Source organism: Saccopteryx leptura, chromosome 6 (assembly GCF_036850995.1).
Source record: "Saccopteryx leptura isolate mSacLep1 chromosome 6, mSacLep1_pri_phased_curated, whole genome shotgun sequence".
Classification (NCBI taxonomy): Eukaryota; Metazoa; Chordata; class Mammalia; order Chiroptera; family Emballonuridae; genus Saccopteryx; species Saccopteryx leptura.
In genome coordinates, this window is record NC_089508.1 from 30,477,472 (window position 1) to 30,499,967 (window position 22,496).

The window sequence follows — 22,496 nt, forward strand, 5'->3', positions numbered from 1 at the left end:
AGGACTCTCCAATATTTGAAAGTACTTGCTTTATGTTATATCTTTTCTCTCTTTTTAAAAAATTTATATTTTAAGTCTACTAAGAGTAGTTATTATTTTTTTTAATCTCAAATAAATGCTTGTTCCCTCTTACTTTGGCCTTTTATTTTTAGGTTAACATTTCTTTTGAACAGAATAATTTTACAGCATTACATTAAGACAGGTGCTTTATAAGTGTGTGTTAGTTCACTGTAAAGTCTGTTATGCTTGTTGTCGGAAAACTGATACAAGTTTCAATTCTGGCTTTGTTACTTATATATTAGCTGTGTGACCTTAAGTGAGTCGCTTACCTTCTCTGGGCTTGGTCCCTCATCCGTGAGGTGAAAGGTTGAACTATAGAGCTTCAAGATTCCTTCCAGCCCTCATATTCTGTGAAATGTTGAAAACAGTAAATCTAGCTTTCAGATGTAGGCTTGCTTCCAGAAAAGCAATTCAACAGAACAGCTGCAATCTCCAACAATTTGCAGGGGCCTCTACCTCCTGCCCCTCCTCTATGTCTTAGCAAATATTAATAGCCAAGGACCTCAGTGATGTGGTTTTTAATAGAATCCAATTTCAGTCCATTTAGAGTGCAACTTTTCATACTGACTTGGTAATTTGAACTCTGTCAGGCCTGAGGGACCGAATGCATTTTCCCTGTCTCTGCTGCCGGGCCTGGGCAGGTGGGGAGAGTGCCGGCATTGGGAGTGGGAAGCAGAGGCATCTTCATCAAAGCGGCTGCAGATGAGCTACTGTGACCTCATATCCAGTGTTGTGTTTCCAACCCTGAGGGGTGGGATGAGGATCCGGGGCACTGGAAGGAGAGCGGGCAATGGCTACTCTTTTTTCTGACAATTGCCTTCACCTTGTAGCTCAGAGGTCACTGGCCTCTCGGTAAAACCACAAAAAGAAAACTGTTGATCTTTGGATGTGACTAAAACATAACTGGTTCTGAATAGCATCAGAATTATTCTAACTGATTGCTATACATTTTCTGATATGCTTGGAGAGAACACATGGCAGAATAGGGGGCTTCCTCTGCCCCCTGCATTGTCCAAGTACTGGTCCTGCTCCATCAGAGTAATCCAAGGGCTGTGGGAAGCGCTCTCCCTTCCAGAGTTCAGTGTGGAAATAGAGAGATAAACATACGGGTATTAACAGCTGCGCTTCCTCTGCCCCCTGCATTGCCCAAGTACCGGTCCTGCTCCATCAGAGTGATCCCAGGGCTGTGGGAAGCTCTCTCCCTTCCACAGTTCAGTGTGGAAATAGAGAAGAGAGACATACGGGTATTAACAGCTGCGCTTCCTCTGCTCCCTCCATTGCCCAAGTACCAGTCCTGCTCGATCAGAGTAATCCAAGGGCTGTGGGAAGCGCTCTCCCTTCCAGAGTTCAGTGTGGAAATAGAGAGATAAACATACGGGTATTAACAGCTGCGCTTCCTCTGCCCCCTGCATTGCCCAAGTACCGGTCCTGCTCGATCAGAGTAATCCCAGGGCTGTGGGAAGCGCTCTCCCTTCCAGAGTTCAGTGTGGAAATAGAGAGATAAACATACGGGTATTAACAGCTGCAGTATAAATGGGGAAACTGAGGCTGGAGGAGGTGTGGGAAATGAATGTTTATTTCATGCTTATTCTGTGATAGGCACTGAGCTAGGAGACAGGTACTTCTTAATTCTCCCTACACCCTTTTCAGGAATATATACTATTGTCCTCATGTGTAAGTAAGGCTAATGAGGATCTGAAAAGTCAAGCAGTTGTCCCAAGGTCACACAGCCAGTGGATGCCGAAGCTGGTATTCAAATACTGCACCATCTATCCACTCCTGAGATCGAATGGTTTGAAACGGCGGGGCCAGGGGCTCTGATTTATCTGCTAGTCTGCCTCAGTAGCTGCTCTTTAACCTGGCTGGTCATCAGAAACACTTCAAGACTCAAAATTAAAAAAAAAAAAAAGTTCTAGAGTATCTTGAGTATTATTCCCATGAGTCTGATTCAATGGGTCTAAAGCAGAGTCTGAGATGATGCATTTTTAAAAAGCTACTTCAAGTGATTCTGATGTTTTGGAAAGCACAGCAGTGAAGCACACGGCTTCTCTTCTAACCCAAGTCTCCCAGGATTTCTTCAGTTCCCAGAAGCACAGATCCAGTCCGGCTCTGCGTTTACCTCAAGTAACATTTGCCGCTCAGTCCATTATTCATTCATTCCAAGCTCAATACTTAACATTTATTGAGCATTTGCTGTGTGCAGGCATTGTGCTAGACATCCTGGCTGCAAACATTAATAAATCACAGTGCCGACCTTGAATATCCAGGTAGTGGGGGAGGCAAACCTAAGTAAGAAATCGCAATTCACGGTAGCAAGTGTGAGCCAGGGGAAGGCTCATGTTGCTTTAGGAGAGCCGACTAAGGGGTCGAGGAAGGCTTTCAAATAGTGATGCTTAAAGCCCTATAGGCAAAGAAGGGAGGTGGAAGGGTGAGGCACAGGCAGCTAGGCAGACAGAGCAATGGGTTCAGGGAGTCACAGGAAGCAGTGCAGCAATGGAAGGCAGGTACTCTGAGATGAAGACCAGCAAGTGAGCCTGGAAGAGTCAGTGGGAAAAATCACATCAAAGACCTCGTGTATTACATTAAGGAGTTGTGCTTTTTACGTGATGAGGCACCACTATAGATTTTAAGCTGTGAAGCGACATAATCAGTTGTGTTTTAGAAGGGCCACTCTAACAGAAATGGGAGAGTGAGTTGGGGGCAGAAGAAACTGGCGACAGAAGAACAAATCAATTGCAGAGTTAAGAATTTATGTGTGTCAAAGAAGCACCATAAACAAAAGTAGAAAGCAAAGCACTTGGAAAGCATATTTGCAATGTTTCTTGACAAAAATAATACTCTTAATAAAATTACATAGTGATAATAAAGGCAAACATACCAATATCAAATAAATATAAAATTCACAAAGAAAGAAGTACAAATGATCAATAAGCATATGAAGGTGTTAATCAGTAATAAACAAAGAAGGGCAAGTTCAAATAACATTGATATCCTCTCATTTTCCTATCAAATTGGTGAAGAATTGATAAGTGCTAATACCCACGTTAGTGAGGGTGCAGGAAACGGCACTCTCAAGGTTGCAAATAAGAGAGTGCTTTGGTGCAAACTTTCTGGAGGGCGGGTGGCAACATTTAGCAACATTCTTAAAGATAGCCAAGCAATTTCTTCCCTGGATTTTTTTATCCTAAGGAAATAGTCATCGGTATGTGCAAAAGTTAGCTATAAGAATGTCTGTGGCAATCTTATTTACAATGCAAGATTGGGAACAAGTGAATATCACTATGAGGAGATTGGTTACCAAATGAGATTTCATGTGTATAATGGGGATGCTGTTCAAAAAGTTTGAGACACGCAAAAAATGTCACGCTCATGATACAGTAAACACACGAAGTAGTACAAGGTGCAAAAAAGTGTCCATATGCTCCCATTTGTGTTTGACAAGAGAATATATACACATATGTTGGAAAATGCTTAAGTGTCTCTGGAAGGATTTACAGGTAATGGGAGGGAAACCAGAGGTGGCAGATGGGGTGGGAAGGGGATTAATTTCTTACTATAGAGATTTTTGTAATTTTTGAATTTTGTGTTTGTGTATGTATTACATATTCTAAAATACAAATGCACATTTTAAAAAGCAAGGTATTAAAGAGCATATATATATATAGAGAGAATGTGATCAAGTTCTTGTTTAAAAAAGCAAACTGTGTATGTGCACGTGTACATTTATCCCAAAGAGAACTGAAAGATACATCCAGAAGGATTATATGGCGTTTGTCTTGGGTGGTAGAATTGTGGGTTGGAGTCTGTCTCTTTTCCCCCCTGAAATTCTATGATACACATGTGAGGCTCTCATAATAACTATAAGAAAAGTATAATTTTTTTTCCCTGAAGAGTCTATCACAAAAGTCCAAGCAGGAAATGACAAAGCAGGTCAGATCCAGGTTTAACCCCCCCCCCCCATAGAGTTCAGTAGTGACACCTGCAGACAAAGCAATTAAATGATGGCCCCTGTTTAGGGGAGGGGTGGGGGACAAGGAAGCTCAAGGTTTGGTAAGGCGAACACACCTGATTTTGCTTAACAGATCTCTGAAGTCTCTGCTGGACAAATGAACAGAAAATTCACCACTTGCCCCAAATATCAACTAATACCCCCAGGCAGCTTTCTTCCTTTGGGATCATTTAACTTTGGATCGCAGTTAATGGAGTTCCAATAGGCATGTGTGTCTAAGCCCCCAGACAAGCGGACAGCCTGCACACTGGTACTAAGAGGTCCCACCAGGTTGTGCTCACCTAGTCCTGGTTTTTAACCTTGCTCTCTGGGAGGATGGTACAATCTTATCCCGTCTGTCAAGCCCTCTTGCTTCTTTGGGGTAAGCCTCTTTCCGGATCCAGATTGGGACTAGTTACTCTGAGTCCCTCCTGAGCACAAGACCAAAGGAAGACCCTGGCGGTCTGAAGTGGTTCTACAGGCTACCTCCGACCTCGTCTTATCCTTCCGATTCTAACAAATAGTTCGCCAACCCACAAACTTTCTGGGCTGGAGCTTGGGAACAGGGGAGTTTGCTGAGGCTATATATGCTGCAGGGTGGTTCTGAATTGGGGTTGCGTGAAACCCTGTTGGAGGAAGAGGGCAGAGAGAAGGATGTGGCAGGGGTGGGGTAGAAGGTGGCGGCTGTAACAGCTTTTTCTTTCCCCTTTTCTCCAGAAGCTGAGCTACAGGTAAGAAACTGTGGGCCCTTGAATGTTTCTAGCTCTTCCTTCTGGTCCGCTTAGAAGCCTTTGAGGAGCTATGTGAATACAACCTGTGCTGCTGGCTTCTGGGTCCCTCAGCAGTGATTAGATTCTGCAGGGGTGGAGCCTCTGATTAAACAAATAACCCATAATTACCTTCATATTTCCTTTTCATCTTTCCCTATAATTGTGACTCTTCCCCAATGCTGGGGATAAGGTGACGAAAGCTAGGTGGGTTGTTTGGATACGTGCTGGCCCATCAGCAAGTAGAATGAACAATACACAGATCACTGCTGGGTTTCAGTTATCTTGTCCTGGACTGTCACTTCCCTGTCCACTAGGGAGTCTAATGTTAGGGACATTTTTTATTTTTGCCTTGGGCATTTTAAATGCAAGAGGCAGCTCATGTATCACCATCGACACAGTCAAAGCTTTTCAACTTAATACTCTTGGTCCTGTTCTTGAATGTTTGTAACTGCTCAATATACCTCGTAGGGCAGCAGCTAACTATAGCGTAGTTCATAGCTAGCGCTCTGGAGTCAGACAGACCTGGCTCAAACCCCAGCTCTTCCACTTAAGGCCATGCAATGTCGGGATAGTTAATTTTTCTCGTTTTCAGTTTTTCTTAACCATCAAATAGAAATGCTATCTCATCAGGTGATTGCGTGAATGAAAGAAATGAGATTATACATGTAAAGATCTGAGGGTAGTGCATTTAATAAATGCTAACCATTAACATTATTGCATCTGTATATAGTTTAATTTGTACAATACTGTCTCTTTCACTAATCACACAAAAAATACATGAAAGTGCTTTGAAAAATCTAAAGCATCATATAAATTAAAGGTGTCATTGGTAATAATGTCACATGTGTATATCTCAACTCTTCCATCTCCTTTAAGACTGGGATGACATCCTACGTCCCACAGCATATTGCACAATGATAGGCAAACATAAGCCCTCAGGAAGTGTTTCTTATTTGACAGGAGCGACATGGCGTCAAGAGCGTAGATATCAGGAGACCAGGCTGGGGTAAACTTAGTTTAAGGCAGGAGAGCCCGTCTGTAGTCATAATTTATTCAACAACTATTTGTTGAATACATTCTCTGTGCTAGATATTGAGTCCAGCTAATGTCATCAAAAAGAGGCTGTACAAGCCCCACACAGCCCCACAAAGCCAAGTCCCTGGGCAGTCTCCCAACCCCAGCCTACTCCAGAAGCACAAAGGCGGCAGCCAACACTGTGCACCACTGGACAAATGGCCCATTGCTTTGGGGGAGGCCCCATCCTGCCTGGCTGTATGTAGCTCTTTGAGGAGTAAAAGTGGGGGCGTGGGCTGCTTCCAACAGAAATGACAGGGACTTTGGCCTGTTCATATTTTTTATTTTCACTTAATTAGTCCACAGTTCAGTCCCCCAGTCTATACGGTGCTCTCTCTCCTAGATGTCATATCTCCCTCCCCCCATCACCTGCGTGTCAACCCTCGGCTCACTTTACCCTGCCCTTCCGCTGTCACAGCTGCCTGCTGGGGGAATGGGAGAATGGCATGTGTGGTCACCAGAGGGCACTGAGAGTGGGCTTCAATGGCATGTGAATCCTGGCAGAGTCTCAGATCCCCAATGGGGAGAGAAGAAAGCACAAGCTGAGACAACAAGGGAGGGAGGGAGGGAGGCAAGGGCTGAAGTCCCCAGGGGCCGGGGTGGGGGAATCCAGTGTACACTTTCACGGTCTCCCTCCTGGCTTATCCAGCGCTTCTGGGGTTTGTCTCCTCCCCAGGATCTGTCACAGTTGTCTTGAGATGCTCTGGTTCGTCAGAAAGATGTGGAGGGTCCCGCCCTGGGCTCTGTGCCTGCTGCCTTTGGGGTGGTCCACCCGCCAGACCCTGCCTCTGTCAGAAGCACAGGAATTCCTGGCCTGTGAGTCCTCCCTAGCTGAGCCTGCAGAAGTCAGGTCCCGTCCAGTGGCTAACCTACTAGAGAAGGGGATCTATCTATCTCTCCATTGTTGGGGCCACCCACCAGATTCCAAATTTGTATCTCTTCTTTACACGCTGAAAGTAAACAGAGTTGAGGAGCAACAGGAGGAAGAGACCGAAGGGGGAGGGGGGCTGATGGAAGCAGTGGGGAGAAAAGACCAGGACCCCAGAGGGGCTCTCCACCAGGCGATGTCCAGAAGTCCAGGGTTGAGCACAGGCGCAACTCGAGAGAGCTGTTGCAGTTACATGGCTTCCTTCTCTCGCTGGGAGCATCTGCTGAGCTTCATCTCCGTCAGCTGGATATACCGGACCACGTTGGTGTCTGTGAGGAGAGACGCACTTGGTGAGGGGAACTGCTGGGTCCACACAGAACCAGGCCAGAGCTGGGCTGCGGATCAGATGGGCCAGGCTCACTCAGACAAGGCCAGGCTTGTGCGGCCAAGGCCCGTGATGGCTGATAGGGCCACTGGGATGCCAGCATTGTCTTTCAGGGCCTCCCCCCAGCAAATGTGGGCAGGTCACCCTGACCCAGGGACAGACAGGAAGGAGAGGAGAGGAGGAGGGATTTCTCCCTTCATTTCTGTGAAATGGCATATCCTGATCATCCTGAGTCAGCACAGTTAGTTGAGGCTCTGTTTAGAGTTTAACCCCAAGCATGTTACCAACTTCTCTGAACCCTGTTTCTTGTCTGCAAAAAAACAACCTCCATTTGTGAATGCCTACTTTGGGCCACATGATCTCATTTAACCCCATTTTAGTCCTGCAAGACATGGAGCATCATCCTCACTGTGACAAAAGGGAAAAACTGGGACCCAGAGAGGTTAAGTAAGATGCCCAAGAAGGCATATAGTGCCTGATGCATCTGACCCCAAAGCCCGCCTCTCCTGGGGATTGGAATACCCTCCCCATGAAATTGCTGTGAGGACCAGAATAGGGGAATTTATCTAATGATAAACAAGTGTTGGTTGAATGTAATTTTTTTAAATTGAAGAGTTTAAAATGACTTTGTTTCACTGTCTTATTTTTGTCCTTTTAAGTGTAGTCAGACCACCTCACCTCAAACTGGAGAATCGTCCCCCAATCCCAGTTCTTAAATTAGTAGGCGGGGTATGGCACAGAACAGCTGTTTAGTGCTGCACATCCCAGTATATAAGAGTTACTGGGCTGCCTGAGATGTTGACTTCCAGAAGTAGAAACTAGAATACTAGAATACTCAAAACCTCCAGGCACAGCATCCAGAATAGCGCTGGCAGGTAGGTGTTCAGGAAAATTCTGTTGAATGAGTCCAGTACTTAGTCCTCAAGTGGCTACAGTGCAATTGGAGGAACATGATCGGTATACTGGAAACTAATCAACACATCAAAATAAAGATACTGGTGTCCTTACAAAAACAAAGAAAACAGTATACATTTGGATGTTTGCAAATTGACCCTGAAGTCCTTAAAGACTTCTAGGAAGCAGAAGGCGCATTAAAGAAATCAGCTGAATGAACAGTGGCAACTTCAAGTCAAAGGCAGTTAACGTGGCTTCCTGCTCTCGCTCTTGTTGAAATGTTCTCTCTTCAGAGCAGCTCTTTCTTACCAGCAGATGGAAAATGGCACCCCATTTACTCTCTGTCTTTTTACTCTGCTTTATTTTCTTCATATCACTTAAAAGTACTACATAGTACATTCTCTACGTGTCTACTTGCTTGCTGTCCATCTTCTCCTATTCCAACACAAACTCCTTGAAGGTAGCAGCTTTCTTTTGTTCACTGTTATCTACCCAGCACCTAGAATACTTCCTGGGCCTGCTTTATAAGTATCTGTGGAATGAATGAATGGATGGCTGAGCTAGGGGGTATGACTTTAAGCAAATGGTTCACATCATGGGTGCTCTAAGGAGTGGGCTCAGACTAGAAAAGCCAGGGCACGCCTCCTGGAACATACTGGCTTAGTGCCCAAATTATTCCTTTGTATTCCATCTTGCCAGCCAGAGTGTAAGCTCCTCAAACACTGGGGCCGGGCCCCGTTTTCTCACCCACATCCCTGGTGCCCAGCACAAATTTTGGCACATTGTGAGAATTCAATGCGTATTTATTGAGTAAGTAAAGAAAGATGGATTCTGACTTGGGAAAGACAAAGACTTCCGTATTCTATTGAAGAGAGGAGGTGATCAAGCTCCTTGGAACCCAGATGCAAGGACAGGTGCTCTCCTCATTCCCAGTCCTAGCAGCCACCTGACCCCGAGTTTACCATGTCTGCACCCACCTGGCCCTCTCCCACGAAAGCCCATCTCAACGAGAAGGCCCCAGGGGCTGCCAGAGGGGGCTGACGCTTAGAAAACATCAATTCCTGCTTTACCTGTTGGCTGTCGGGTTCTCGCTTCTTTCAGGTAGTAGAGTGCTTTGTCATAGTCCCCAAGGTGGTAGAAGGCCACACCAGACCGGTAAAGGGCCTTGAAGTTCTCCCCTTCCTTCTTCAGGACCTTGAGGCAATACTCCTTGACCCGTTCATAGTTTACCAGCTCAGCCTGGAGCAGGCAGGCTACAGAAGAAGAGAGAAAGAAGGGACAGTGCCATCAACACAACAGCAGCAGGCTCTGAGTTTCTCTCCGTGGTTCTTTCTCTCCATCCAGAGAAGGTTTAGGGGTGTTGGGGCTTTACACGGGGGTTCATACCATGAAATAGGTCATCAATAATCCTGGGTTTCAAGACCCAGTTTCCTCGCCAACAAGCTGTGTGACCTTGATCAAGTTACTTAGCCTTGTAGTATGGGCTGAATTGTGCATCCCCTGCAAAGGATATGTTGGGTTCTGAAAACCCAGTGCCTCAGAATGTCACCTAATTTGGAAATAGGGTCTTAAAAAAGCAATCAAGTTAAAAAGAGGTCATTAGAATGGGTTCTAATCCACTATTACTGATGTCCTTATAAAAAGGGTTCTATAGGCTGAATGTCTGTGTGTGGTGTCCCCCTCCCCCCCAACAGTCATATGTTGAAAATGAATTCCCAACTTAGAGGTGGAGCCTTTGGGAGGTCACTATGCCATGAGGGTGGGGTTTTCATGATTGGGATTAGTACTCTTATAAAGAGTCCCCAGTGAACTTTCTCACCCCTTGTTGGGTAAAGAAATGTTTCTTTAGGTTTGCTGGCTTGTGTGGGGCACTGCCATGTGTGTACAGTCTATGGAAGGCTGCCGGTGCTTGCTGTCGGGAAGGCAGATTGCAAAGTGCAGATTGCCTTCCTGCTTGGGAGGGGAAATTGTTTGCTGGAGAAGGCTTTTTCCCTCCAGCCTGTTTTTCTGGAGAATGAGTGCAGAGAGACAGAGAGAGAGAGAGAGAGAGAGAGAGAGAGAGAGAGAGCTGAGAAGAGTTCGGAGGGTGAGTACAGAGAATGGGTCCAGGGTATGGAATCGGAGATCAAGTCAGGGCTTGGGAGCCCTGCTAAGGCTGGTGGGGGCCTGAAAGTCCAGGAGAGTCCGGAGAATGAGCCCTGAGCAAGAGGGAAGCGGTCTTCCCTGCCTGTTTGCTTGTCCACCTTTATGAGACTTTAATAGACGGAATGGCCTGCCATCCTCTGGCTCCACTGTTCCTTTACCGTGTGCTCGAATTCGGTGGGAACCTGCATGCCACAGCCACGGCCACGGCCACTGGCCTTACTCCCCTTCTGCCCTGTGAGGACACAGTAAGGAAAAGGCCATCCAAGAACGAGGAAGCAGGTCCTCCCCAGACACTGAATCTGCCAGTGTCTTGATCTTGGACTTCCCGGCCTCCAGAACAGTGATAAATAAAGGGTTGTTTGAGCCACATAGCCTATGACAGTTTCGTTATAGCAGCCAGAATGGACTAAGACAAATGGGAAGTTTGGACTGAGACACACAGAGGAAGACGACGTGAAGGCATACAGGGAGAGGACAGCCATCTACAGAGGTGGATTTAATGGCAGGCGCACTGGGTGTGCACCGGGCTCCCACTTCTGAAGGGCCCTGCAAAACCCCAACTTTATACTTTTTTCTAATGACACGGGACCCAATATTTTCTTCTACGCCTGGAGCCTCAACTGACCTTAATCTGCCTCTGGCCATCTACAAGCCAGCAAACCCCAGCTCCCAGGAGAGAAGCGAGAACAGGCTCTCCCTCACAGCTCATGGAAGGAACTAGCCCTACCCACACCTTGACCTTGGACTCTTAGCTTCCGGAACTGTGAGACAATAGGTTTCTATTGTGTAAGTCGCCAATTTGTGAGACTTTTGTTGTGGTAACTCTAGGAATAAGCTAAGAGGCAATGACAACACTAACCATGGCTGATATGTGTCCAGCGCTTACCTGGTGCCAGATGCTTGTCTTGTTGCTTTACCTTATATAAGCCTTGAAATACTATGATGCAGGTCCTATTATTATTCCCATTTTTCAGATGAGGAAGCTGAGGCCCAGAAAGGTTAAGTACTTTCCCAAGGTCACACATCATGGAAGAAGCAAGAGTGAGATTTAAATCCATGATATCTGGCCCTGGCCAATTGGCTTGGCAGTAGAATATTAACCCAAAATGTGGAAGTCCTAGGTTCGATTCCAGGGCAGGGCACACAGGAATAGCGACCATCTGCTTCTCCTCCCCTCCTCTCCCCTTCCCTTCCCCTTCTCTCTCTCTCTCTTTCCCGCTGACAGCCAGTGGCTTGAATGCCTGGCCCCAGGTGCTGTGGATGCTCTGTGGAGCCTCTGCCTCAGGTGCTAAAAATAGCTCAGTTGTGAGCTTGGGCCCCAGATAGACAGAGCATCAGCCCCAGATCGGGTTTGCCAGGTAGTTCCCAGTTGGGGTACATGTGGGAGTCTGTCTATCTCCCTTCCTCTCACTTAAATAAAAAATAAATAAATAAAAAGAAAGAAAAGAAATCTATGCTGTCTGGTTCCAGAGCTCAAGTTATTGAGTTGATGAGAGGATTATTATAAAATAGTGGCCATAAAGTATTTAACACAGGGCTTGGCACATAGTAAGTACCCACAGTGTTATTTAATATTATGATCATTCTTTTCAGCCCCTGTACCCCTGCAATGACAACTGCCTCTGACTTTCTTCAAATTCTCTTTCGTACATGTTTGTCTCTGCAGTTCCTGGGAACAGGGGTCTTCTGGCAGGCTAGTGTCCAGCCTCTTACAGGGCACACCCATGGGCACAAGAGGCCTGGGTATCCTAGGCAAGAGGAAGCTAAGGTTGGCAGGTGCCTATTCCACAGTCAGTCATTTCTTCTTTTTTTTTTTTTTTTTTTTTTTTTTGTATTTTTCTGAAGTTGGAAACGAGGATGCAGTCAGAAAGACTCCCGCATGCGCCCGACCGGGATCCACCCAGCATGCCCACCAGGGGGTAATGCTCTGACCATCTGGGGCATCGTTCTGTTGCAACCAGAGCCATTCTAGCGCCTGAGGCAGAGGCCACAGAGCCATCCCCAGCGCCCGGGCCAACTTTGCTCCAATGGAGCCTTGGCTGCGGGAGGGGAAGAGAGAGACAGAGAGGGGCAGGGTTGGAGAAGCAGATGGGCGCTTCTCCTGTGTGCTTTGGCCGGGAATCGAACCCGGGACTCCTGCATGCCAGGCCGACGCTCTACCACTGAGCCAACCGGCCAGGGCCACAGTCAGCCATTTCTGAGTAAAACACCTCCTCTTGAAGCTTGCAGTCATTAGTAATCAGCCACAGGGTAGGACCAGGATGAGCAAGCTTCTCTGGTGACCGGGTAGCCTCACTCACCTCCCCTTAACCCTAGCCCTTGCCGAGCTGCCTCCACCCCCCATTTGATCACTCAAATACTTAGTAGGCATCAACTGAGGGCCAAGAAGTGTTGGAGAGATTATAAAAAGAAAAAAAAAACTGGAGAAGGGTGGCGGGAAGGAAGACACTGGTCTGCTTCTCCAAAGTGAATAAAAATGCTTCTCCAAAGCAAATAAAAACAGATTTAGGAGGCAACACTGCTATTTTCCGCCAAGACCCGGCCTGGTGGGGTGGAGGAGGACGAGGGCGCAGGGCCTCTGCTCCGGTCTCTCCCGCACTGGGAGAGCACTGGGAGAGCCGTCCTCAGATAGCGCCAGTCACTGATTTTTCTCTTTAGGGGTCTAACGTCTGCCGTTTTGACCCCTCAAATAGCTGTCTAGGGATTTGGCTGATTAAGAGACAAGACGCTTCATTGGGTATGTGGACAAAACGAAACAACAAAACAAAATAAAACACATCCTTTTGCAGAGTGAGGGGGGGGTGAACCACAGTTTTTACAGTGGAAGGTGTGAGAACCAGGAAATGAAAGAGAATCAGCCCAGATGTAGAAACTGACCCGTCAGGTTTCACTGGCCACAGGGCAGAAAGCCAAACAAATCAACCAGAGAGACCAAAGCAACCCAGGGCCTGGGCGAGGGCAGCTGTTGTCAGAGGCTTTCTATCTGCCGACACACCAGGGGGTCTCTCCCGCTGAGCTGATGCCCCCAGCTCCCTTTTCTCTCCCCCCCCAAGCTGCGGGGTCTGTGGTCCTGCTGCCCACTCCCCCCCCCCAAGCTGCGGGGTCTGTGGTCCTGCTGCCCACTCCCCCCCCCCAAGCTGCGGGGTCTGTGGTCCTGCTGCCCACTCCCCCCCCCAAGCTGCGGGGTCTGTGGTCCTGCTGCCCACTCCCCCCCCAAGCTGCGGGGTCTGTGGTCCTGCTGCCCACTCCCCCCCCCCAAGCTGCGGGGTCTGTGGTCCTGCTGCCCACTCCCCCCCCCCCCAAGCTGCGGGGTCTGTGGCCCTGCTGCCCACTCCCCCCCCCAAGCTGCGGGGTCTGTGGTCTTGCTGCCCACTCCCCCCCCCAAGCTGCGGGATCTGTGGTCCTGCTGCCCACTCCCCCCCCCAAGCTGCGGGGTCTGTGGTCTTGCTGCCCACTCCCCCCCCCCAAAGCTGTGAGGTCTGTGGCCCTGCTGCCCACTCCCCAACCCCAAGCTGCGGGGTCTGTGGTCCTGCTGCCCACTCCCCCCCCCAAGCTGTGAGGTCTGTGGCCCTGCTGCCCACTCCCCAACCCCAAGCTGCGGGGTCTGTGGCCCTGCTGCCCACTCCCCACCCCCAAGCTGTGAGGTCTGTGGTCCTGCTGCCCACTCCCCCCCCCAAAGCTGTGAGGTCTGTGGCCCTGCTGCCCACTCCCCACCCCCAAAGCTGTGAGGTCTGTGGCCCTGCTGCCCACTCCCCAACCCCAAGCTGTGAGGTCTGTGGCCCTGCTGCCCACTCCCCCCCCAAGCTGTGAGGTCTGTGGCCCTGCTGCCCACTCCCCCCCCAAGCTGCGGGGTCTGTGGTCCTGCTGCCCACTCCCCCCCCAAGCTGTGAGGTCTGTGGCCCTGCTGCCCACTCCCCCCCCAAGCTGTGAGGTCTGTGGCCCTGCTGCCCACTCCCCAACCCCAAGCTGCGGGGTCTGTGGCCCTGCTGCCCACTCCCCACCCCCAAGCTGTGAGGTCTGTGGTCCTGCTGCCCACTCCCCCCCCCAAAGCTGTGAGGTCTGTGGCCCTGCTGCCCACTCCCCACCCCCAAGCTGCGGGGTCTGTGGTCCTGCTGCCCACTCCCCCCCCACAAGCTGCGGGGTCTGTGGTCCTGCTGCCCACTCCCCCCCCACAAGCTGTGAGGTCTGTGGTCCTGCTGCCCACTCCCCCCCCCAAAGCTGTGAGGTCTGTGGCCCTGCTGCCCACTCCCCCCCCCAAGCTGCGGGGTCTGTGGTCCTGCTGCCCACTCCCCCCCCCCAAAGCTGTGAGGTCTGTGGTCCTGCTGCCCACTCCCCCCCCCAAAGCTGTGAGGTCTGTGGCCCTGCTGCCCATTCCCCACCCCCAAGCTGTTGGTCTGCCCCGGTGCTTACACAGCTCTGCGGACAGGGAGGGGTTTCTGTTGAGAGGTCCCTGCGTGTGAGCCTCTGGCTGCTACCTGTGGGGGACTCAGCCTCCACTCTGTTCCCAGAGCTAAAGGATTTCCTGGCTGTCTCTCGCCAGTGCCCCATCCCACGTGATAACGGCCCGCTTCCCGTCCAGCCCTCCACCTTCAAACAGACGCTTCTGTTTGCTGACCTGAGCAGTCTAGGAAGATGAACCCTCATTTTTTGTTTTGTTTTTAAACAGTTTTTGAACAGCTAAAATTGTGGGGGATGGGAGGAGCAAAGAGGCCTAAACATGGAAAAGATCCCTCCTCCCCCAGAGCAAAGGGAACAATAGCAATCAATTCCTGGGACTTGTTTTGGTGAAAATGTCTCGAATTCCCTACAGATTGGTGGGAACTGTGAGACTTCCAGTTCAGACGGGGTGGGAGGTGGGGCAGGCAGGTTACAGGTGTGAAGCCTCTGCTGGCACCAGAGTTAGCTCGGGTCCAAAGGGGCTGCCATCCAGCCAAGGAATCAAGAGTGCCAGGGGTGCCAGGCCGGAGCTCGTCAGAGGACAGGGTGGTGGGCGTAAGAGAGGTCTGGAAAGCTGTCTTCAGTTCTACCTACAGGTAATTTTTTTTTAATTTTTTTAAATTTTATTTTATTTATTCATTTTAGAGAGGAGAAAGAGAGGGAGAGAGAGAGAGAGAGAGAGAGAGAGAGAAAGAGGGGGGAGAGAGAGAGAGAGAGAGAGAGAGAGAGAAGAGAGAGACAGGGGGGAGGAGCTGGAAGCATCAACTCCCATATGTGCCCTGACCAGGCAAGCCCAGGGTTTTGAACCAGTGACCTCAGCATTTCCAGGTCGACGCTTTATCCACTGCGCCACCACAGGTCATACAGGTAATTTTTAAGCACCTCTCTAGTTTGTCTGGGGAGCTATTTGGGGTCCATATAACAAGCCCATGGGATAGATAAGCTGGGATATTTTAAAGGCACATTTTAGAGCTGAGAAAGTTAAGGAGAGGTTGACCAGCAGTCTCCTGATGTTCCTGTGCCCATTATCCAGGGTCTGGGGGCTGCAGTGGACCCTAAGAATAGGTTGGGTCATCCTACTGCCCTTCCTTCGTCTCACTTTTAATCCCTGACCTTATGTCAGAGGTGGTACTCAATACCTTACATATACTGTCTTCTCATCTTCACAGTAACTATGAAACAGGTTCTATTTTCATGTTTGTTTTACAGATGATGAAACCCAGTTTCATAGAAATTAAGTAACCTGCTGGAGGTCACTCAACTAGGAGAGGGTAGAATTATGATATCCACCCACTTCTACCAAGCTCCCAAGACTGTGCTCTTGACCATGGGTGTCTGTGAGCCTGCATTTGAAGCCTTTGGAAACCCACATAACCCCTAGTAAAGGTTAAGTCACCTGTGTAAACTACCTCCTTCTATGTTCCATGGGCATCAAGGCAAAAAGCGATGCCTAACTTCACTGGGCACCTGCTAGGGCTCTGGGATCAGGTGATGAACCAAACACTCCATCCTGGAGCTGATGGACTGGTGGGATGAGGAAGGCAGATGTTCGATTGTCTTAGATACTCCCGTGTGTCAAGTGCTATGAAGGAGAAGGGATAGGTGGAAAGAAGGACCCTCAACCGGTGTGAAGTATCATGGGAGGGCTTCATAGAAGAAACGGTGTTTAAGGTGAGTGCCAGAGACTGTTTCTCCACTTCAGCTATAAATGTTTGGGGCTGGATAATACTTTGCTACGAGGAGATGTCCTGTGCATTTTAGGATGTTTAGCAACATCCCTGGCTTCTACCCACTAGCCGCCAGTGTGACAACCAAAAAAAGCATCTCCAGGTATGGCCAAATGTTTCCTAGAGGGTAAAATTACCTCTTGGAAGTAGGTGGGAAGGAGAAACAGCTTTCTAGGCAGAGCCGAGAGAGAAGCTGAAAAAGCAAGATAAAACCAGGGCACAGACTCGTGGTCCTGTTGAGGATCTGGGACTTTATTCTCAGGGCAAGGGCGGATTTGGAGGATGATGTGATGGTGACTAGGGTGAGTGACGTGGAGACAGGAGAAAAGGATTCATTTAACTGGTATTTAGGAGGTAGAACTCCTGAAATATGTTCCCTCCATTTTTACATTCATGTGGGTAGAGCCCTTCACCCAGTATTGTCATTGTGGAGTCACGGATTATCCAAGACAGCTCATCCACTTTGTTGTAACCTGGTCTCTATTTAAATTAAAGTATGTAATACAACAGTCTCTGTGCTCTGCTAGCCAGCACGGATCAGTGTTTTAAAGAGTAACAGGCTGGGAATCAGGGGAGCTGGGCGGCAGCCCCACCTTTGCCACTCACCCGCATTAGAAAAATCAGTTTCCCTTTCTGGGCCTGTTTCTTGTCTATAAAACGAGGGCCCTGCCCTTCACTCAGTTGTTGCTGCCATCCGTTTCGATCTAACAGCCTATGACTATGACAACATTCACCACTTAATAGAAGGATGAAATTGTTTCACTGGCTCCTTCAAAGGGAATTCTATTCTCCCTGTTACTTCGGAGGAGGCATCTTCTGTTGGGAATGACAGTCAGAACTGGTAGAGCAGTCATCAGAAGGGTTTTGAATGTAAGTCAATTCTCCTGCTATGTAGAGATTTATTTTTTGGCATATAGATTGGATTATGTTCTGATGTGGTCTTCCCAAGACAATGCTTCTGGGGTCGGACCGTCCTGAAGGGAGCAGGCACTGCCACAGGAGTCAGTCTCAGCAGAGGAGGCCATGGCCTTGGGAAGGCAGGTCTCCAGCTGGATAGAGAGGGAGCTGGTTCCCATCTGTGACCTCAACTCTGAGTATATATTTGGACTCAGAGACGCAGTCCTTCCGCTGCAGAGGGCTGCAGGGTGGGGAGACACCTTCTCGGTGGATATGTGAAGATGGGCCTGGGCTCCCAGACAACCATTTTTGGGTCTTATGATAAGTTTGAATACATGTTGCAGCGTAGGATCGGCCAAGCTATGGAGAATTAAGACAAGCTCCTCCTCATGCTTGGGAAGAAGTGACAGGAAATAGCCTTCCCCTGAGCCAAATGTGGTGACAACAGTGGTGGCCAGTGCAACTTACAAGAGAGGTGACTTTGGGAGGCAAGAATCGGGCTGTCAATCTCGAACCCTCCCTCCCCTGTGGGCATTCCTCTTCCAGTGCCCACCACGGGTGGTTAGGCTTTGTTTCTACGAAAAGGGCAGACAGGCTTTCTGAAGGGGTCTGTGGTAGGAAAAGTTGGAGATCCAGCAACACAGAGAACCGCACTGCACACTCATGCACTCAGACAAAGGAAACCATATGAGGTGGCCCACAGCAAGCACACTGAGACCTCAGGCTGAAACACGTCAGGTTCTCCTGGCTCTGGCACTCGGGTTTTGTTTTTCCTGGTGCATTCAGGGCATGATGACTGCCTGGGCAAAATGCCACTCACTGGCACAAGATGAAGGGGAACTGGATGAGAAGAGGAAGAACACATTCATGTAGCCATTGGTTTTCAGCTGATTCACTGTAGTTGGCCCTCACCTGCTGAACAGAGGGGAAGTGTGGGCTGGATGGGAAGGGAAGGAAGACGCATCTGGGGCCAGGCGTGAGCGGAGGAACCTCCTCTACAAGGCTGCCTCAGTGCTATGGGTTGAATCGTCTCCTCCCCCAAAAGAAATGTTGGCATCCTAATCCTCAGGACCTCAGAATATGGATCCTATCTGGAGAGAGGGTCTTTACAGAGGTAGTCAAGTCAAAACGAGGTCTTTCGGATGGACCCTAATTCAAAATGGCTGGTGTCCTTATAAAAAGGAAAAATTTTGGACACAGAGACAGACACACAGAGGAAAGACAATATGAAAAGACACGGAGATGCCTGACCTTTGGTGGCGCAGTGGATAAAGCACCCACTGACCTGGAATGCTGAGGTCACCAGTTCGAACCCCTGGGCTTGCCGGGTCAAGGCACATACAAGAAGCAACTACACATTGATGCTTCCTGCTCCTCCTTACCCAAGAAGTGGCTATTCCATTAGTAGGGGAAATTTCCCCAGAAGTTGACTAAACTATTTGACTAGTTTTCAGATTTATTTCAAAGGGCAGTGGCATAGTAGCAAAGTAAAAGGAGCTTGGATCTGGACAGAGGTGATGTTCAGAATATTTAACTATCAGTATAGGATAGGCTATAACCAAACCAAATAGGCACAAAGTATTGGGCCAGTTTTAGGGTATCCTGGTTGAACATCAATGGTGGATCTAGAGACACGATCCTGGGCTGGAATCTGGGCTCTGCCACTGACTAGCTCAGGCCCTTGGGCATGTGACTTATTCTCTCTGGCTCTCGTTCTCCTCATGTGTGAAGTGGAGGTAATACCTCCTGTGTGGGAACTCCTGTTATGATAAAATGAGATAGCTAATGTATTATATGTCTCACACAGTGCTGGGCACTCAGACTGAGGCTCCTAGATGCTATACTGCTCACAAAAATGAGGAGATATTTTATCGCTTCATAGTCATTTTGAAGTATTCCCTAATTTTTGTGAGCAGTGTAGTTCTTCAGGAAGCCATTTGTCAAAGTCGGTTTCTCCAGCAGTATGTGCCTTTGTTAGAGGAAACGCCTCTTTTGAGTCCTACACACAATGTATGATATGTACATGAAACTACAGTTTCAATTAAAGCACATTTTCACGAACATGTCAGATCCATTTTGGTGGGTGATTTTGGGGGGACAGAGGTGTGGGGAATTGGCTGTAAGCTGACAGTCTGCCCAATCCCTCACCTCACTTGCCTGATTAGGTTGCAAAAAGCTGTTAAGCTGTGGTGCTGGATTGTTGACACTACCCCCATGTTCCCCGGAAAGACTGGAGGCAAGTTTCTTCTATCCTTTGTTTGGTGTAAAGTTAAGATGATATGTATGGTGGGGGTTTTCTGCACTCAACACAATTAAGAGTAAAAAGAGAGAAATTCTTTAATGTATTGATGAGGAAATGAGAGTTTGCCTTTCAAATACATGCCCAAACATTGAAGAAATTGGTAGGACACATCAAGCTCATGTTTCTCATAAACACAAGAATGAAAAAACTTAACACATTCGTGCCGACACCTGCCGAATTTACTAAATCTTAGTAAGAATGTATCTCTATATATAAAAAGATAACTTTTTTGTTTTTTTATTTTTTAACCCCTATTTTTTATGAATTCTAAAAAGCATAACTCAAAAAATGTAACATAAAAATGTTTTTTAATGTCAGAATAAATTTAATTTTGTCATATTTATTTTGTTTACCATAAAAGCAAGTTTGGACTTTATATTTTTTCTTTAATATTTGACTTAATTATTATAACATATTTTTCAGAAATTTGTATATAGTGCGCCTACAATTACTTGTAGGATTTTAAATGTGCCCCGACTTCAAAAAAGTTTGAGAACCACTGTTCTAGGGTTTGAACCGACGGCTTCTGGCACCTAAGGCTATGCTTTTTTTTATTATTGTTATTTGAGGGAGAAAGAAATTTTGATTTGTTGTTTTCCAGAACCTTAGTGTTTCAGGACAAAGCTGTCTTCAACTGAGCTAACCAGCCAGGGCTAAGGCTATGCTCATAAGCATTATTCACACTGCCTTCCTAGGATGCTCAACTGCCTATCATGAATTTTAACTCAGTTCCTTTACTATAATAGATAGATTTGAAGCCTGAGTTCTGATTCTATTTATTTATTTATTTATTTATTTATTTATTTATTTATATTTTTGACAGAGATAGAGAATCAGAGAGAGGGACAGACAGACAGAAAGAGAGAGAAATGAGAAGCATCAATTTTTTGTTGCGGCATCTTAGTTGTGCATTGATTGCTTTCTCATATGTGCCTTGACCAGGGGGCTACAGCAGAGCGAGTGACCCCTTGCTCAAGTCAGCAACCTCGGGTTCAAGTCAGTGAGCTTGGGTTTTAAGCCATTGACCATGGGGTCATGCCTATGATCTCACGCTCAAGCCAGTGACCCCACACTCAATCCGGATGAGCCCGTGCTCAAGCCGGCAACCTTGGGGTTTCGAACCAGGGTCCTCCACGTTCCAGTCTGATACTCTATCCACTGCAACACTGTGTGGTCAGGCCCGAGTTCTGATTCTTGTGAGGCTTACGTGTGAGACCTGATGGTGCCAAATGTGCTCACTTTATATGTATATTTCTCATCTGGAACTTTCCTATGGAAAGCTCCAGAATCCTCTACCCCACTTGTTTCTCTGCCTTCAAAGAGAAAAACAAACAAACAAATGAAACCAAGTGCAGAGTTTCCACCAATACTTTTTTTAAATGTTCTAAAACCACCAAGATCTCTGATTTCATTGAGAGTCTACTGTTATCCTAATGCAGTTGCCACCCTGCATCTCCGGTTTCTTCCTGAAACAGCTCCTATCTTACCTAGTGCTTGCAAACTAACCCTCACAGTATTATTTTTAACTGAAATTTTTTACTGAGATAGAGTAGCAGTTATAAGAAACAATATAGAGGGACTCCTTGTGCCCTTCATCCAGTTTTCTCCCAATGGTATCATCTTATAAAACCATAGCACAATATATTCACTATAATATTGACACTGATGTAATCCATAGATCTCATTCACATTTACTTAACTTTACCTGAACTCAGGTGTGTGTGCGTGTGTGTGGGTGTTTACTTATATACCATTTAATAACACATGTAGGTTCCTCTCCCTCCAAAGTTAACTTACAGAATAGTTCCATCATCATAGGATCCTCCTTTTGCCCTTTTATAACTACATCCATGTCCTTCCTGCACCTCACCTCCCCTTTACTTCCTGACAACCACCAAGCTGTTCTCCATTTCTAAAATTTGACATTTCAACGTGTTATAGAAATAGAACCACAAGATATGAAGCCTTTTGGAATTGGCTTTTTTCCCCCCACTCAGCATCATAACCTTGAGATGCATCCAAGCTGTTGCATGGGTCAGTAGTTCATTCCTTTTTTTTTTTTTTTTTTTAGAGAGGAGAGAGAGAGGGAGAGAGAGAGAGAAGGGGGAGGAGCTGGAAGCATCAACTCCCATATGTGCCTCGACCAGGCAAGCCCAGGGTTTTGAACCGGCGACCTCAGCATTTCCAGGTCGACACTTTATCCACTGCGCCACCACAGGTCAGGCTCATTCCTTTTATTGATGAATAGTATCCTATGGTATGGATGTACCACGATCTGTTTGACCATTTATCTGGTGAAGAACCCCTGGGCTGTTTCCAGTTTGGGGTTGTTATGAATAATGCTTCTATGAACATTTACAAACAGCTTTCATTTCTCTAGGATAAATGTCCAAGAACACAGTTCCTGAGTCATAAGGGAAAACATCCAGTCTCTCATCATTAAGCTTGACGTTAACTTTATTTTCATAGATGCTCTTTATCAAGATCAGGTACTTTCCCTCTATTTTTAACTTATTAAGAAATTATTTTTTTATTTCCTATGGATAATAGTGTGCCCCCACCTAATGGTTATGTTTTCACAGAACATGTTGAATAGTGTTTTTCTTTCTTTCTTTTTTTTTTTCAAGTGAGAGGAAGGGAAATAGTGAAACAGACTCTCGCATGTGTCCTGACCAGGATCCACCCAGCAATCACTGACTGGGGCTGATGCTTGAATCAACCAAGCTATTTTTAGTGCCTGAGGCCAACACTCAGACCAACTGAGCTACCTTCAGTGCCCAGGGCTGACACTCGAACCAATCAAAACACTGGCTATGGGAGGAGAAGAGGGAGAGAAGGGGTAGAGAGAGAGGGAGAGAAGCAGATGGTCATTTCTACTGTGTACCCTGACCAGGAATCAAAACTGGGACACTCATACACTAAGCTGATGCTCTATCCACTGAGCAAGCC

The 22,496-nt window shown here is 47.5% G+C and overlaps 1 protein-coding gene across 1 annotated transcript in view; it reads right to left on the reverse strand.

The window, feature by feature from the left end:
- Nucleotides 1–2,886: 2,886 nt before the first annotated feature.
- Nucleotides 2,887–22,496, reverse strand: part of TTC9 (tetratricopeptide repeat domain 9) — a 35,051-nt gene continuing 15,441 nt past the window's right edge. Inside the window, exons 2-3 of the mRNA XM_066342603.1 lie at nucleotides 9,110–9,292; nucleotides 2,887–7,089 (exon numbers count right to left, since the gene is read on the reverse strand). Coding sequence (XP_066198700.1) covers nucleotides 7,010–7,089; nucleotides 9,110–9,292 — 263 coding nt within the window. The 3' untranslated portion in view covers nucleotides 2,887–7,009. The remainder of the gene's footprint in view (nucleotides 7,090–9,109; nucleotides 9,293–22,496) is intronic.